This window comes from Electrona antarctica (assembly GCF_951216825.1).
Source record: "Electrona antarctica genome assembly, contig: scaffold_186, whole genome shotgun sequence".
Taxonomy (NCBI): Eukaryota; Metazoa; Chordata; class Actinopteri; order Myctophiformes; family Myctophidae; genus Electrona; species Electrona antarctica.
In genome coordinates, this window is record NW_027638706.1 from 10001 (window position 1) to 25000 (window position 15000).

The 15000-nt window shown below is 51.3% G+C and overlaps 1 protein-coding gene across 1 annotated transcript in view; it reads left to right on the forward strand.

The window, feature by feature from the left end:
• LOC306917810 (echinoderm microtubule-associated protein-like 6) overlaps positions 1 to 15000 on the forward strand; it is a gene marked incomplete at its 5' end in the record, with an annotated part of 68171 nt that overhangs the window by 8667 nt on the left and 44504 nt on the right. The window contains 3 exon segments of the mRNA XM_079530713.1: positions 11599 to 11710; positions 11862 to 11989; positions 12275 to 12416. Of these exon segments, the coding sequence (XP_079386839.1) occupies positions 11599 to 11710; positions 11862 to 11989; positions 12275 to 12416 (382 nt within the window).

Sequence of the window (15000 nt, forward strand, 5' to 3'; positions counted from 1 at the left end):
TTGTTGCCCCCCTCGGCGTGTTGTCCTACTAGCAGTGCATATTGTTGCCCCCCTCGGCGTGTTGTCCTACTAGCAGTGCATAATGTTGCCCCCCTCGGCGTGTTGTCCTACTAGCAGTGTTGCCCCCTCGGCGTGTTGTCCTACTAGCAGTGCATAATGTTGCCCCCCTCGGCGTGTTGTCCTACTAGCAGTGTTGCCCCCCTCGGCGTGTTGTCCTACTAGCAGTGCATAATGTTGCCCCCCTCGGCGTGTTGTCCTACTAGCAGTGTTGCCCCCCTTGGCGTGTTGTCCTACTAGCAGTGCATATTGTTGCCCCCCTCGGCGTGTTGTCCTACTAGCAGTGCATATTGTTGCCCCCCTCGGCGTGTTGTCCTACTAGCAGTGCATAATGTTGCCCCCCTCGGCGTGTTGTCCTACTAGCAGTGTTGCCCCCTCGGCGTGTTGTCCTACTAGCAGTGCATATTGTTGCCCCCCTCGGCGTGTTGTCCTACTAGCAGTGCATAATGTTGCCCCCCTCGGCGTCTTGTCCTACTAGCAGTGCATATTGTTGCCCCCCTCGGCGTGTTGTCCTACTAGCAGTGCATATTGTTGCCCCCCTCGGCGTGTTGTCCTACTAGCAGTGCATATTGTTGCCCCCCTCGGCGTGTTGTCCTACTAGCAGTGCATATTGTTGCCCCCCTCGGCGTGTTGTCCTACTAGCAGTGCATATTGTTGCCCCCCTCGGCGTGTTGTCCTACTAGCAGTGCATAATGTTGCCCCCCTCGGCGTGTTGTCCTACTAGCAGTGCATATTGTTGCCCCCCTCGGCGTGTTGTCCTACTAGCAGTGCATATTGTTGCCCCCCTCGGCGTGTTGTCCTACTAGCAGTGCATATTGTTGCCCCCCCTCGGCGTGTTGTCCTACTAGCAGTGCATATTGTTGCCCCCCTCGGCGTGTTGTCCTACTAGCAGTGCATATTGTTGCCCCCCTCGGAGTGTTGTCCTACTAGCAGTGCATATTGTTGCCCCCCTCGGCGTGTTGTCCTACTAGCAGTGCATATTGTTGCCCCCCTCGGCGTGTTGTCCTACTAGCAGTGCATATTGTTGCCCCCCTCGGCGTGTTGTCCTACTAGCAGTGCATAGTGTTGCCCCCCTCGGCGTGTTGTCCTACTAGCAGTGCATAATGTTGCCCCCCTCGGCGTGTTGTCCTACTAGCAGTGCATAATGTTGCCCCCCTCGGCGTGTTGTCCTACTAGCAGTGCATATTGTTGCCCCCCTCGGCGTGTTGTCCTACTAGCAGTGCATATTGTTGCCCCCCTCGGCGTGTTGTCCTACTAGCAGTGCATATTGTTGCCCCCCTCGGCGTGTTGTCCTACTAGCAGTGCATATTGTTGCCCCCCTCGGCGTGTTGTCCTACTAGCAGTGCATATTGTTGCCCCCCTCGGCGTGTTGTCCTACTAGCAGTGCATATTGTTGCCCCCCTCGGCGTGTTGTCCTTCTAGCAGTGCATTTTGTTGCCCCCCTCGGCGTGTTGTCCTACTAGCAGTGTTGCCCCCCTCGGCGTGTTGTCCTTCTAGCAGTGCATATTGTTGCCCCCCTCGGCGTGTTGTCCTACTAGCAGTGTTGCCCCCCTCGGCGTGTTGTCCTACTAGCAGTGCATATTGTTGCCCCCCTCGGCGTGTTGTCCTACTAGCAGTGCATATTGTTGCCCCCCTCGGCGTGTTGTCCTACTAGCAGTGCATATTGTTGCCCCCCTCGGCGTGTTGTCCTACTAGCAGTGCATATTGTTGCCCCCCTCGGCGTGTTGTCCTTCTAGCAGTGCATTTTGTTGCCCCCCTCGGCGTGTTGTCCTACTAGCAGTGTTGCCCCCCTCGGCGTGTTGTCCTACTAGCAGTGTTGCCCCCCTCGGCGTGTTGTCCTTCTAGCAGTGCATATTGTTGCCCCCCTCGGCGTGTTGTCCTACTAGCAGTGTTGCCCCCCTCGGCGTGTTGTCCTACTAGCAGTGTTGCCCCCCTCGGCGTGTTGTCCTTCTAGCAGTGCATATTGTTGCCCCCCTCGGCGTGTTGTCCTACTAGCAGTGTTGGCCCCCTCGGCGTGTTGTCCTACTAGCAGTGCATATTGTTGCCCCCCTCGGCGTGTTGTCCTACTAGCAGTGCATATTGTTGCCCCCCTCGGCGTGTTGTCCTACTAGCAGTGCATAATGTTGCCCCCTCGGCGTGTTGTCCTACTAGCAGTGCATATTGTTGCCCCCCTCGGCGTGTTGTCCTACTAGCAGTGCATATTGTTGCCCCCCTCGGCGTGTTGTCCTACTAGCAGTGCATATTGTTGCCCCCCTCGGCGTGTTGTCCTACTAGCAGTGCATATTGTTGCCCCCCTCGGCGTGTTGTCCTACTAGCAGTGCATATTGTTGCCCCCCTCGGCGTGTTGTCCTACTAGCAGTGCATATTGTTGCCCCCCTCGGCGTGTTGTCCTACTAGCAGTGCATATTGTTGCCCCCCTCGGAGTGTTGTCCTACTAGCAGTGCATATTGTTGCCCCCCTCGGCGTGTTGTCCTACTAGCAGTGCATATTGTTGCCCCCCTCGGCGTGTTGTCCTACTAGCAGTGCATATTGTTGCCCCCCTCGGCGTGTTGTCCTACTAGCAGTGCATATTGTTGCCCCCCTCGGCGTGTTGTCCTACTAGCAGTGCATATTGTTGCCCCCCTCGGCGTGTTGTCCTACTAGCAGTGCATATTGTTGCCCCCCTCGGAGTGTTGTCCTACTAGCAGTGCATATTGTTGCCCCCCTCGGCGTGTTGTCCTACTAGCAGTGCATATTGTTGCCCCCCTCGGCGTGTTGTCCTACTAGCAGTGCATATTGTTGCCCCCCTCGGCGTGTTGTCCTACTAGCAGTGCATAGTGTTGCCCCCCTCGGCGTGTTGTCCTACTAGCAGTGCATAATGTTGCCCCCCTCGGCGTGTTGTCCTACTAGCAGTGCATAATGTTGCCCCCCTCGGCGTGTTGTCCTACTAGCAGTGCATATTGTTGCCCCCCTCGGCGTGTTGTCCTACTAGCAGTGCATATTGTTGCCCCCCTCGGCGTGTTGTCCTACTAGCAGTGCATATTGTTGCCCCCCTCGGCGTGTTGTCCTACTAGCAGTGCATATTGTTGCCCCCCTCGGCGTGTTGTCCTACTAGCAGTGCATATTGTTGCCCCCCTCGGCGTGTTGTCCTACTAGCAGTGCATATTGTTGCCCCCCTCGGCGTGTTGTCCTTCTAGCAGTGCATTTTGTTGCCCCCCTCGGCGTGTTGTCCTACTAGCAGTGTTGCCCCCCTCGGCGTGTTGTCCTTCTAGCAGTGCATATTGTTGCCCCCCTCGGCGTGTTGTCCTACTAGCAGTGTTGCCCCCCTCGGCGTGTTGTCCTACTAGCAGTGCATATTGTTGCCCCCCTCGGCGTGTTGTCCTACTAGCAGTGCATATTGTTGCCCCCCTCGGCGTGTTGTCCTACTAGCAGTGCATATTGTTGCCCCCCTCGGCGTGTTGTCCTACTAGCAGTGCATATTGTTGCCCCCCTCGGCGTGTTGTCCTTCTAGCAGTGCATTTTGTTGCCCCCCTCGGCGTGTTGTCCTACTAGCAGTGTTGCCCCCCTCGGCGTGTTGTCCTACTAGCAGTGTTGCCCCCCTCGGCGTGTTGTCCTTCTAGCAGTGCATATTGTTGCCCCCCTCGGCGTGTTGTCCTACTAGCAGTGTTGCCCCCCTCGGCGTGTTGTCCTACTAGCAGTGTTGCCCCCCTCGGCGTGTTGTCCTTCTAGCAGTGCATATTGTTGCCCCCCTCGGCGTGTTGTCCTACTAGCAGTGTTGGCCCCCTCGGCGTGTTGTCCTACTAGCAGTGCATATTGTTGCCCCCCTCGGCGTGTTGTCCTACTAGCAGTGCATATTGTTGCCCCCCTCGGCGTGTTGTCCTACTAGCAGTGCATAATGTTGCCCCCTCGGCGTGTTGTCCTACTAGCAGTGCATATTGTTGCCCCCCTCGGCGTGTTGTCCTACTAGCAGTGCATATTGTTGCCCCCCTCGGCGTGTTGTCCTACTAGCAGTGCATATTGTTGCCCCCCTCGGCGTGTTGTCCTACTAGCAGTGCATATTGTTGCCCCCCTCGGCGTGTTGTCCTACTAGCAGTGCATATTGTTGCCCCCCTCGGCGTGTTGTCCTACTAGCAGTGCATATTGTTGCCCCCCTCGGCGTGTTGTCCTACTAGCAGTGCATATTGTTGCCCCCCTCGGAGTGTTGTCCTACTAGCAGTGCATATTGTTGCCCCCCTCGGCGTGTTGTCCTACTAGCAGTGCATATTGTTGCCCCCCTCGGCGTGTTGTCCTACTAGCAGTGCATATTGTTGCCCCCCTCGGCGTGTTGTCCTACTAGCAGTGCATAGTGTTGCCCCCCTCGGCGTGTTGTCCTACTAGCAGTGCATAATGTTGCCCCCCTCGGCGTGTTGTCCTACTAGCAGTGCATAATGTTGCCCCCCTCGGCGTGTTGTCCTACTAGCAGTGCATATTGTTGCCCCCCTCGGCGTGTTGTCCTACTAGCAGTGCATATTGTTGCCCCCCTCGGCGTGTTGTCCTACTAGCAGTGCATATTGTTGCCCCCCTCGGCGTGTTGTCCTACTAGCAGTGCATATTGTTGCCCCCCTCGGCGTGTTGTCCTTCTAGCAGTGCATATTGTTGCCCCCCTCGGCGTGTTGTCCTACTAGCAGTGCATATTGTTGCCCCCCTCGGCGTGTTGTCCTTCTAGCAGTGCATATTGTTGCCCCCCTCGGCGTGTTGTCCTACTAGCAGTGCATAATGTTGCCCCCCTCGGCGTGTTGTCCTACTAGCAGTGCATAATGTTGCCCCCCTCGGCGTGTTGTCCTACTAGCAGTGCATATTGTTGCCCCCCTCGGCGTGTTGTCCTACTAGCAGTGCATATTGTTGCCCCCCTCGGCGTGTTGTCCTACTAGCAGTGCATATTGTTGCCCCCCTCGGCGTGTTGTCCTACTAGCAGTGCATAATGTTGCCCCCTCGGCGTGTTGTCCTACTAGCAGTGCATATTGTTGCCCCCCTCGGCGTGTTGTCCTACTAGCAGTGCATATTGTTGCCCCCCTCGGCGTGTTGTCCTACTAGCAGTGCATAATGTTGCCCCCCTCGGCGTGTTGTCCTACTAGCAGTGCATAATGTTGCCCCCCTCGGCGTGTTGTCCTACTAGCAGTGCATATTGTTGCCCCCCTCGGCGTGTTGTCCTACTAGCAGTGCATAATGTTGCCCCCCTCGGCGTGTTGTCCTACTAGCAGTGCATATTGTTGCCCCCCTCGGCGTGTTGTCCTACTAGCAGTGCATATTGTTGCCCCCCTCGGCGTGTTGTCCTACTAGCAGTGCATATTGTTGCCCCCCTCGGCGTGTTGTCCTACTAGCAGTGCATAATGTTGCCCCCCTCGGCGTGTTGTCCTACTAGCAGTGCATATTGCGTGTATAGGTAGCGACGGCACTGAATGACTGTGATTAATCGTCTAGCCTGCCAGAACCGTAGCTATACGTTTCCCAGGGGTTTATATTCATGAATCCATGTTTTGATCCGATCATATCGTTACCTACCGTTCGTTAGCATAACAGTCCAAGTGGGACAGTGGCCGCGGCCATTTTGAAGATGCGCGCGCATCCACTTGCATTCTATGGTCTGCATTCAAATGCCTGTATCTCCAAAATCGGCGCAATGAATGTCGTTTCTGATGAAAACAAGGTTTTTCAACGGCCGACAGCAGGCGCTGTGATACTCGCGGTCGGGTTTCTCCACCACTGACCGAGAGAACAGCAACCGGTCAAGAAGACACCACACAAAGCATTTGTTGAAATTAAAAGTACATTTAAGATAAGGTTGCAACAGAATCAGTTAAAATCAGTTAAAAGCAAGGTCATAGAAATGGGTTTTTAGCCGCCCTCTTAAAGTCATCCACTGAGGTTGATGACTTATAGAGTAATGTCTTGCAGAAAACAGCAAGTTGTGAAAACAGGCTTGAAAGGTTCACTTCTGTGGTCTTTTAACACTCTGAACGCCCAGGACGAAGTTCTTTGTCCTTTCTATTAGTAACGCCCGTCGCCCAGGACGAAGTATTGTCCAAAAGAAGTTTATTGATACGAGAAGAGATCGCATGGCTGTATAGCCCAGGCGCGCCTCCTGGGCTCTCCTCGGTGACGCGCAAGAGTGAGACGTCATCGGAAAAACTCCCTCCTCTGTTTAGCTGATGAAAACGAAAATCTTAAAACGTTCATAACTCGCGATCTAAATCATCCCGTCTTTTTCTGAAAAAAGATCCTGTGTTAGATGGCACTCCGCGGTCCAGTCGCTAGTCTCGATAGATTTATTCTTGTCTCCCGTTGTTGTCGATCGATTCTAGAGTGGTGTGGCTATTGTTAGCTACACAACATCATGAACTTCCGGCTGGTCCGTCCGGAAAAAGCGTCCGTGTTTATAAATCGACTGGGCGCATGAATGTAATGGATTAAATAGTTCCGGGCAATTAAAGTGTTTTAACATTACACCTAGCTACATGTTTAAGCATTTTTTTCATATTCATATTTGTCAAATTCAGATTTATTTCAGACATGCTCTAGTATGTGAAGAGTCTGCCTGTGCTATTAACCCATTTTGGGCGGGAACCCCTTTTGGTGCATAGGCACAACTATTTCCTTAACCCATTTAGGACCCCAAAGATTATATGTAATTGGCCTCCGACCCCCATCTGAAAATATGTTGTTCCAGGGACCCCTCAGAAGCAAAGATTTGAGTTAAAAACGTTCGCTCTGAAAAGATACAGTCCGGTCCCATTCCTTCCTTCCAGGGAGGTACCTGTGGATGTCACTGGCTCGTAGGTACCTTTGGGGGCCACTCCCCCGAGGGGTGTGGTTTTGCCTTAAGGGGTGTAGTTAACCCTTCTTTTTTTCACCCACTGTGTAATACAGTAGGTGGACAGTAGGTGTCAGACCAGAGTTCTTTACTCTATACTACTCTATTCCTATAGCTGGCATATAGCAAATTGTAATTTGCACTGTTTATTCCACTACATGTGTTTACATGTAATACATGCAAACACATGTATGTACTACTCCACTACATCTCATAGGCATGGAGTAAATTACTTTTACTACAATACAATTATTTTAAAACTTGTTTTGTTTATACTAGTTACTTTGTAGATTTTTGATCACATCACAAACACCCACATTAACTTTAGCCATATAGCTACACAAGCTTGTGAGCTTGTAGATCTGCTATTTTCATATTCCAAATTTGCGCCACAATTTCACGATTTTTCAAAAATAGCAGACCTACAAGCTCGTAGCGCGTCACTCGGTGGCGCGCCATGAGCTTGTAGATCTGCTATTTTTCAATAGCTAAATTATAACATAATGTTTAAAACACCAAAAGGGGTTCCCACCCAAAATGGGTTAATCAACAGCCGTAGTGAATGGCACGTCATTCATCCATAGGAATTTACATTTATCTGCCCTTGTGGGTCTCCAGATGTATTTCAATTAAGCACAGACCACTTAGATTATATTGTACATGTACCGTGCTAAAGTACAAACATTCTCCTGGGCTGGAACCTCAAATGACTTTCCCTGGCCTGGCCTGCATCCTCGCATAATGTTGTGGTCGGTCGGTCGCTCTGAACGGGCAGATTCTGGGAGCAGAGCTTACATGAATTTGATTTCCAACCGAAGAGGCACTTTAAATAGCCTGGCGAGTGCTTTTGGAATGGTGCCAAGGAAGCCATTTACCCTGGGATTCATTTAACCATTTACCCTGGGATTCATTTAACCCATTTACCCTGGGATTCATTTAACCATTTACCCTGGGATAGCCATTTACCCTGGGATTCATTAAACCCATTTACCCTGGGATTCATTAAACCATTTACCCTGGGATTCATTTAACCCATTTACCCTGGGATTCATTTAACCCATTTACCCTGGGATTCATTTAACCCATTTACCCTGGGATTCATTAAACCATTTACCCTGGGATTCATTTAACCATTTACCCTGGGATAGCCATTTACCCTGGGATTCATTTAACCATTTACCCTGGGATAGCCATTTACCCTGGGATTCATTTAACCCATTTACCCTGGGATTCATTAAACCCATTTACCCTGGGATAGCCATTTACCCTGGGATTCATTAAACCCATTTACCCTGGGATTCATTTAACCCATTTACCCTGGGATTCATTTAACCCATTTACCCTGGGATTCATTTAACCCATTTACCCTGGGATTCATTAAACCATTTACCCTGGGATTCATTCAACCATTTACCCTGGGATTCATTCAACCCATTTACCCTGGGATTCATTAAACCCATTTACCCTGGGATTCATTAAACCCATTTACCCTGGGATTCATTAAACCCATTTACCCTGGGATTCATTCAACCATTTACCCTGGGATTCATTTAACCCATTGCACTCTTTCTGGCAAGCCTGCTTTTGAGTTCAACTTGGGTCTAACGGTTTTTTTTGTATTGTTTCTCTATACCGTCTTTTCTTCCCCAGACACTTTGTGGCAGTTCTGTGCTGTCGCTTTCCACGGAATAGAGAGTCCTGATTTTCCCATCAGGACACGCCCCCCTCATCTAGACTGAGGGCAGTATTATGCGTGTCTTAAGTACTAGGTCTTATTACTTAACTTAAGACCTGGAGGTTGTTGTGGGAAATATGTATAGTATATTGTTCCATGCTAGTCTGTCTGGTCGTGTTTGTGAGAAACGACACCTTGGCCTGAAAGCCTGTCTTAATCCAATCAACCCTTTGATCAAGCTGTATGTAAAAGACCATGTCACACCTATTGTTTGTTATGAGACCGTGCTGGGCCTGAATAGGTATCACTAGGTAGTTCCCGTCTCAGGAGGGGGGCGGACAGCCAAGACAGTCAGGGCGTCTCTGTATTGTATTGTACCTTTGTGAAGGTCATGTTTATCTGTGGACTTGCTTCTGGGGTATAAGAGAGGACTTACGGAGAAGCTGAGGGAGGCGAGTGGGATGGAGACGACGAGAGAGAGATGTACTGAGAGAGAAAGTTTGAGTGATACAGGCTAAGCCTGGTGGACTGAGAGATGTTGTTTGCTCGTTGCTGTTCTTCTGAATAAACTTCTAAGATATACATTCACCCGGATGGACATATATTATTTCCATAACAAGGTGTGATCAATGCCATTTGGCTATTCTGAGTGGCCAAACAGCATTGACCACGCCTCCAGGTCTTAAGTTAAGTAATAAGACCTGGTACTTAAGATACGCATAATACTGCCCTGAGTGGCAAAACATTGAGCAGCATGGAGTGTTGGAGTTTGGAAGCGCTCGTTGGAAATCACTCAACCGTCCTGCGTACCACCTGTTTCTAAATGTCACATAATGCAGGAGGCAGCAAAATGTTGTGTTATTGAAAACGAGTACTTCCAAACTCTGACACTTAGAAAAATAATCAAATGCAGGGTATTTCTTGACAGAAAGTAGCTCATAACGTTTCTATGGTGGGTACCGTCCTCTAGTCGGCTCTTCTGTGCTACTGAAAGTTTCTGACGAGCCGAAATGACTACAGCGGTAAAATAGGAGTATGAATCGGCCCTAAGGCGAGGACAAACGCCTCGTTCACCTGCATTGAGCTCATTTTCCCAGAAGCCCTAGCAGCCCAGAGCATGGTTTGATTCCCGGTTTCGTCATCATAACGCAACGGCCTCGTCACCAGGTCCGCGACAAATCCGCTCTTTCTTTTTTAATTATTTTAAAACGGTGAATTAAACGCATTAAACAAATAGCGGGTTTATAGCGTATTAAGCAGGGCCTAACGTTGGATTAAACAATTCAAGGCCGGCAAAATGAACACATCTTGCCTGCCCAAAATGTAATTCCTGGAAACGCCACTGTATCTATAAGTCTACATACATATATAGACTAGGGTCAGGAAACAGTCACGAACTGCAGCTCACAGTGACTCGTCAAAGGACCTCTGACCTTTGACCTCTGACTTTTTGACCTCACAATTATATGAGTGTATGAATTATGTATGGTCTACTAGTCTCTAACCAAACTGTTTGTATCGGCGATTCGGTGCCAGTTCAGCTCAATGCATTTAGATGACTTACCCGTTCTGAGTACCACAGATAAAAAACAGTCCAAATTTCATTCTGACCCCTCCACGAAAAGGCCTCGTTGTCCTGAACCCTTATCTATCATTTATACATTATGGATCAATAGTGTGGACTTAGACTGTTTTTCGTCTGTGGCATGATGTTCAGTGTGGGCGTGTGGGTCTGTTGCGCGGAAAAGTGTGTCCCAGTATTAATCTGTGTCCGTCCCAACATGCATTTCACTGGTGACACGTGATTTGTGGGGAGATGTTTTTTTTGTTTGTCGCAAATTCATTTAATTAAGATGAATGTTACAATGTTTGGCGTGTGTAATGCAGGGCAGATTGAGGTTGGAGGACAGGGCTGTGCAGCGCTAGGTTCCGTGAGGCGGTCCATGCGTCGTGGCGTTGTTAGGAGGCGCTAGGTTCCGTGAGGCGGTCCATGCGTCGTGGCGTTGTTAGGAGGCGCTAGGTTCCGTGAGGCGGTCCGTGCGTCGTGAGGAGGCGCTAGGTTCCGTGAGGCGGTCCGTGCGTCGTGGCGTCGTGAGGAGGCGCTAGGTTCCGTGAGGCGGTCCGTGCGTCATGGCGTTGTGAGGAGGCGCTAGGTTCCGTGAGGCGGTCCGTGCGTCGTGAGGAGGCGCTAGGTTCCGTGAGGCGGTCCGTGCGTCGTGGCGTTGTGAGGAGGCGCTAGGTTCCGTGAGGCGGTCCGTGCGTCGTGAGGAGGCGCTAGGTTCCGTGAGGCGGTCCGTGCGTCGTGGCGTTGTGAGGAGGCGCTAGGTTCCGTGAGGCGGTCCATGCGTCGTGGCGTCGTGAGGAGGCGCTAGGTTCCGTGAGGCGGTCCGTGCGTCGTGGCGTTGTGAGGAGGCGCTAGGTTCCGTGAGGCGGTCCATGCGTCGTGGCGTTGTGAGGAGGCGCTAGGTTCCGTGAGGCGGTCCGGTGCGTCGTGGCGTTGTGAGGAGGCGCTAGGTTCCGTGAGGCGGTCCGTGCGTCGTGGCGTCGTGAGGAGGCGCTAGGTTCCGTGAGGCGGTCCGTGCGTCGTGGCGTTGTGAGGAGGCGCTAGGTTCCGTGAGGCGGTCCGTGCGTCGTGGCGTTGTGAGGAGGCGCTAGGTTCCGTGAGGCGGTCCATGCGTCGTGAGGAGGCGCTAGGTTCCGTGAGGCGGTCCGTGCGTCGTGGCGTTGTGAGGAGGCGCTAGGTTCCGTGAGGCGGTCCGTGCGTCGTGGCGTTGTGAGGAGGCGCTAGGTTCCGTGAGGCGGTCCGTGCGTCGTGGTGTTGTGAGATGGCGCAGAAAGCGAGCAGCTGTCTTGCTCTATGCTAAGGAAGTAATCTGACTGACAGACAGCGAGCGAGCGATTTAAACAGCGAGCGAGTGTCCGCTAAATTATTAGATAGATATCAAATCACCTCCACTCTCTCTGTGTGTGTGTGTGTGTGTGTGCGTGCGTGCGTGCGTGCGTGCGTGCGTGCGTGTGTGTGTGCGTGCGTGTGCAGGGTTTTGTATCGGGGGGTAAAGATGGCGTGGTGGAGTTGTGGGACGACATGTTTGACAGATGTCTGAAGACGTACTCCATTAAGAGGTCTGCTCTGTCCGCTGGCTCTAAAGGTACGCACATAAAGCCAATTGAATTGAATTGAATTGAATTGAATTGAATTGAATTGAATTGAATTGAATTGAATTGAATTGAATTGAATTGAATTGAATTGACTGGTTGGTTGGTTGGTTGGTCCGGGCACAACGCTGCCCCTGCTAACAGGCCTGCTGCTGGAGGACAACCCGTCCATCAGGGCCGTCACTCTGGGACACGCCCACCTCCTGGTGGGAACCAAGAACGGAGAGATACTGCAGATCGACAAGACCGGCCCCATGACCCTGTTGGTCCAGGTACTGTGACCTTATGACCTTATAACCTTACTCTAGACTTCATGCCATTAAAAGACGGAGATGTCCGTCCATGGCAATCGGTGTGGTTAATAATATTTTAATTCTTTCTAATGTTTGGGAAACAGTGGTTATGTCTGTCTGCCTGCCTGCCTGCCTGCCTGCCTGCCTGCCTGCCTGCCTGCCTGCCTGCCTGCCTGTCTGTCTGTCTGTCTGTCTGTCTGTCTGTCTGCCTGACCTGCCTGTCTGTCTGTCTGTCTGTCTGTCTGCCTGCCTGTCTGTCTGCAGGGTCACATGGAGGGGGAGGTGTGGGGCCTAGCGGTCCATCCTCTCCAGGCGGTGTGTGCCACGGTCAGTGACGACCGGACGCTACGCATCTGGGAGCTGTCGGCCAATCACCGCATGCTGGCCGTCCGCAAGCTGAAGAAAGGTGTGTGTGTGTGTGTGTGTGTGTGTGTGTGTGTGTGTGTGTGTGTGTGTGTGTGTGTGTGTGTGTGTGTGTGTGTGTGTGTGTGTGTGTGTGTGTGTGTGTGTGTGTGTGTGTGTGTGTGTGTGTGTGTGTGTGTGGGGGGGGGGGGGGGGGGGTGCGCGTGCGCGCTTGTAGTAGTATATATATATATATATTTTTTTTTTTTATTAAGCTTAAGCAGATACAGGCTATGAGAATTAATACATTCAAAGAGCCTATCAGTGATCTGCAGCTACTCAGTCAGGCGTACAGTATGTTTAAACTGAATGTTTGATGAATGACAGTCCTTGAGATTTGTGGGATTACAGTCGCATAATGAGGAGGTGTTTGTTCAGCCTCTTCTTGAAGGCATGAACACTGTTAGATGTAATGTCTCCAACAACCACAGGGGGAAGGCTGTTCCATGTCCTTATAGCAGAGTGGAGAAAGCTCCTATCAAGGCATTTGGTGTTTGACTTGGGGGTTTCCAGGGCGTGGCTTGGTAGTACTCTCCGGGTGATTCGACCTGAGGTGTGAGCTTGAGGTAGTAGTGCTTTGAGGTCCGCTGGACAGTTGGGAGTGTGCATCTTGTAGAGAACAGTTGTTGCTGCAACTGTTCGGCGATGACTCAGTTTGCTGATGGCGTACTGCTGTAGGGCAAGGTCCTCATCTACCCCAATGATCTTTAAGGCCTTCTTTTGGATGAAGTCTAACTGCCTGAGAGTGGTCAGAGAGGCATTCATCCAGGCTAGGCAGGAGTACTCCATGATGCTCCTGACCTGGGTTTTGTAGATGTTGGCCCTGCCTTTGGCATCAAGCTTGTTGGCCAGCTTGCGCAGTGCTCCAAGACGTTGGCCAGCGCGTCTGCAGATGTTGGACAGATGGCTGGTCCACGTAAGTTTGCTGTCTATGCAAAGACCCAAAACCTCCATCTGCTCGCTGAGCGTGATCTTGGTGGTGCCAAAGAAGAGATCCGGTCGAGATGGATTCCTCTTTCTGGACAGGATTATGGCCTTGCACTTGCTGGGCTCGGAAGTGACCTTCCAGGCATCAGCCCACTTCCGAATGTTCTTCAGATCTTTGTTCAGGGACGCAGCCACCTCAGGCCCATTTGACGATGTTATTGGTGCGAAGATGGTGGAGTCATCCGCATACAGGAAAATGGTGTAAACAACATCAATGAAGATGGAAAATAACAATGGGCCCAGAATCGATCCCTGAGGTACAGATGCGTTGATGGAATGTTGTAATGAGGACTGACCAGAAAGCACAACTTTGATGGATCTCCCTTGGAGGTAGTTCTGTATCCAGACATGCAATCTTCCAGTTACGCCCTTTGAAGAGAGCTTTGCACAAAGGCCATTGTGCCAGACCTGGTCGAATGCACCCTTAATGTCCAGTGCGACAGCACACACTTCGCCACCTTTGTCGAGGATGTTGTTCCATGTCTGGGACAAAACTGTGAGGAGGTCGGCTGTGCTGTGGTTTGGTCTGAATCCGTATTGTCAAACCAAGCTTTATCTCCAGGCTTTCTGGTGATGATCTTGTTTGGGATGAATGCAGCCATGGCATCTTGCAGTAAGCTGGTGAGATTGGTGCAGATAGTTTCAGGATCTTCTTCCTTGAAAACACTGGCCCAATTTATGGAAGTTAGGTACCCTCTCATTTCCCAGAACTGAGCTTTATCATATCTCCATACTCTTCGCCTGTATGGCTTATCTCTGAAGACTGGTATTGTTAACCGTATATGTACAGGGTTGTGGTCCGAGGAACCGAGATTTGCCAAGGTCTTTGTGGTTGCTGGAGTGTCTGATAGAACCAGGTCTAGAATGTTGTTGTGTCTAGTTGGTTCGGTGACGATCTGTTCCAGTCCCAGGCAGTTGGCAAGTTGCAGGGCACGTCGTCCAGCAGCATCCGTGACATTGCTCCCCAGCCACTCTTTATGATGTACATTGAAGTCGCCAATGAGCATTACAGACTGGGCTCCAAGCTCGTCCATCACTGAGAAGGTGTTACTGTCGAGGTAGTCCAAGACTTCATTGGAGGCGCTAGGGGGGCGGTAAACAGCACCTATCAGCAGCGTCCTGGTCTTCAGAGCAACAGTGAACCACATGAGCTCGTATTCATCAGGGTCTTTGGATGGATTATGGTAGATGGAGACACCTTCTAGACAGTAGACTGCTATACCTCCACCGGTCGCTCCAGTGCGATCTCTGCGACAGCTGAGTGAGTAGCCAGGAATCTGTATCTCATCTGCTCCATCTGGAATGGTGGAGTCCAGGAAAGTCTCTACTAAGATGACAACTGAAGGCTTCTTCTCAGAGCAGAGGTTGGAGAGGTCCCCAATATTGGTGCGTAATCCTCGGATGTTCACTTCAAGGATTTCCAGTTTATTTTCGCTAAGTCGTAGTCGAGGTCGGTGCAGAGGTCGGCATTGGGTGATCTGTCCGTTTGGAGGCTTTTTTATAGGTTTCCTAGCATGGGGGGTTGTCGGCTACAGGGGGAGCTGGCCCCTGTGCCCTTGAAACACACCTGAGCAGTGTGGCAGAGATCAGTGCATACATGA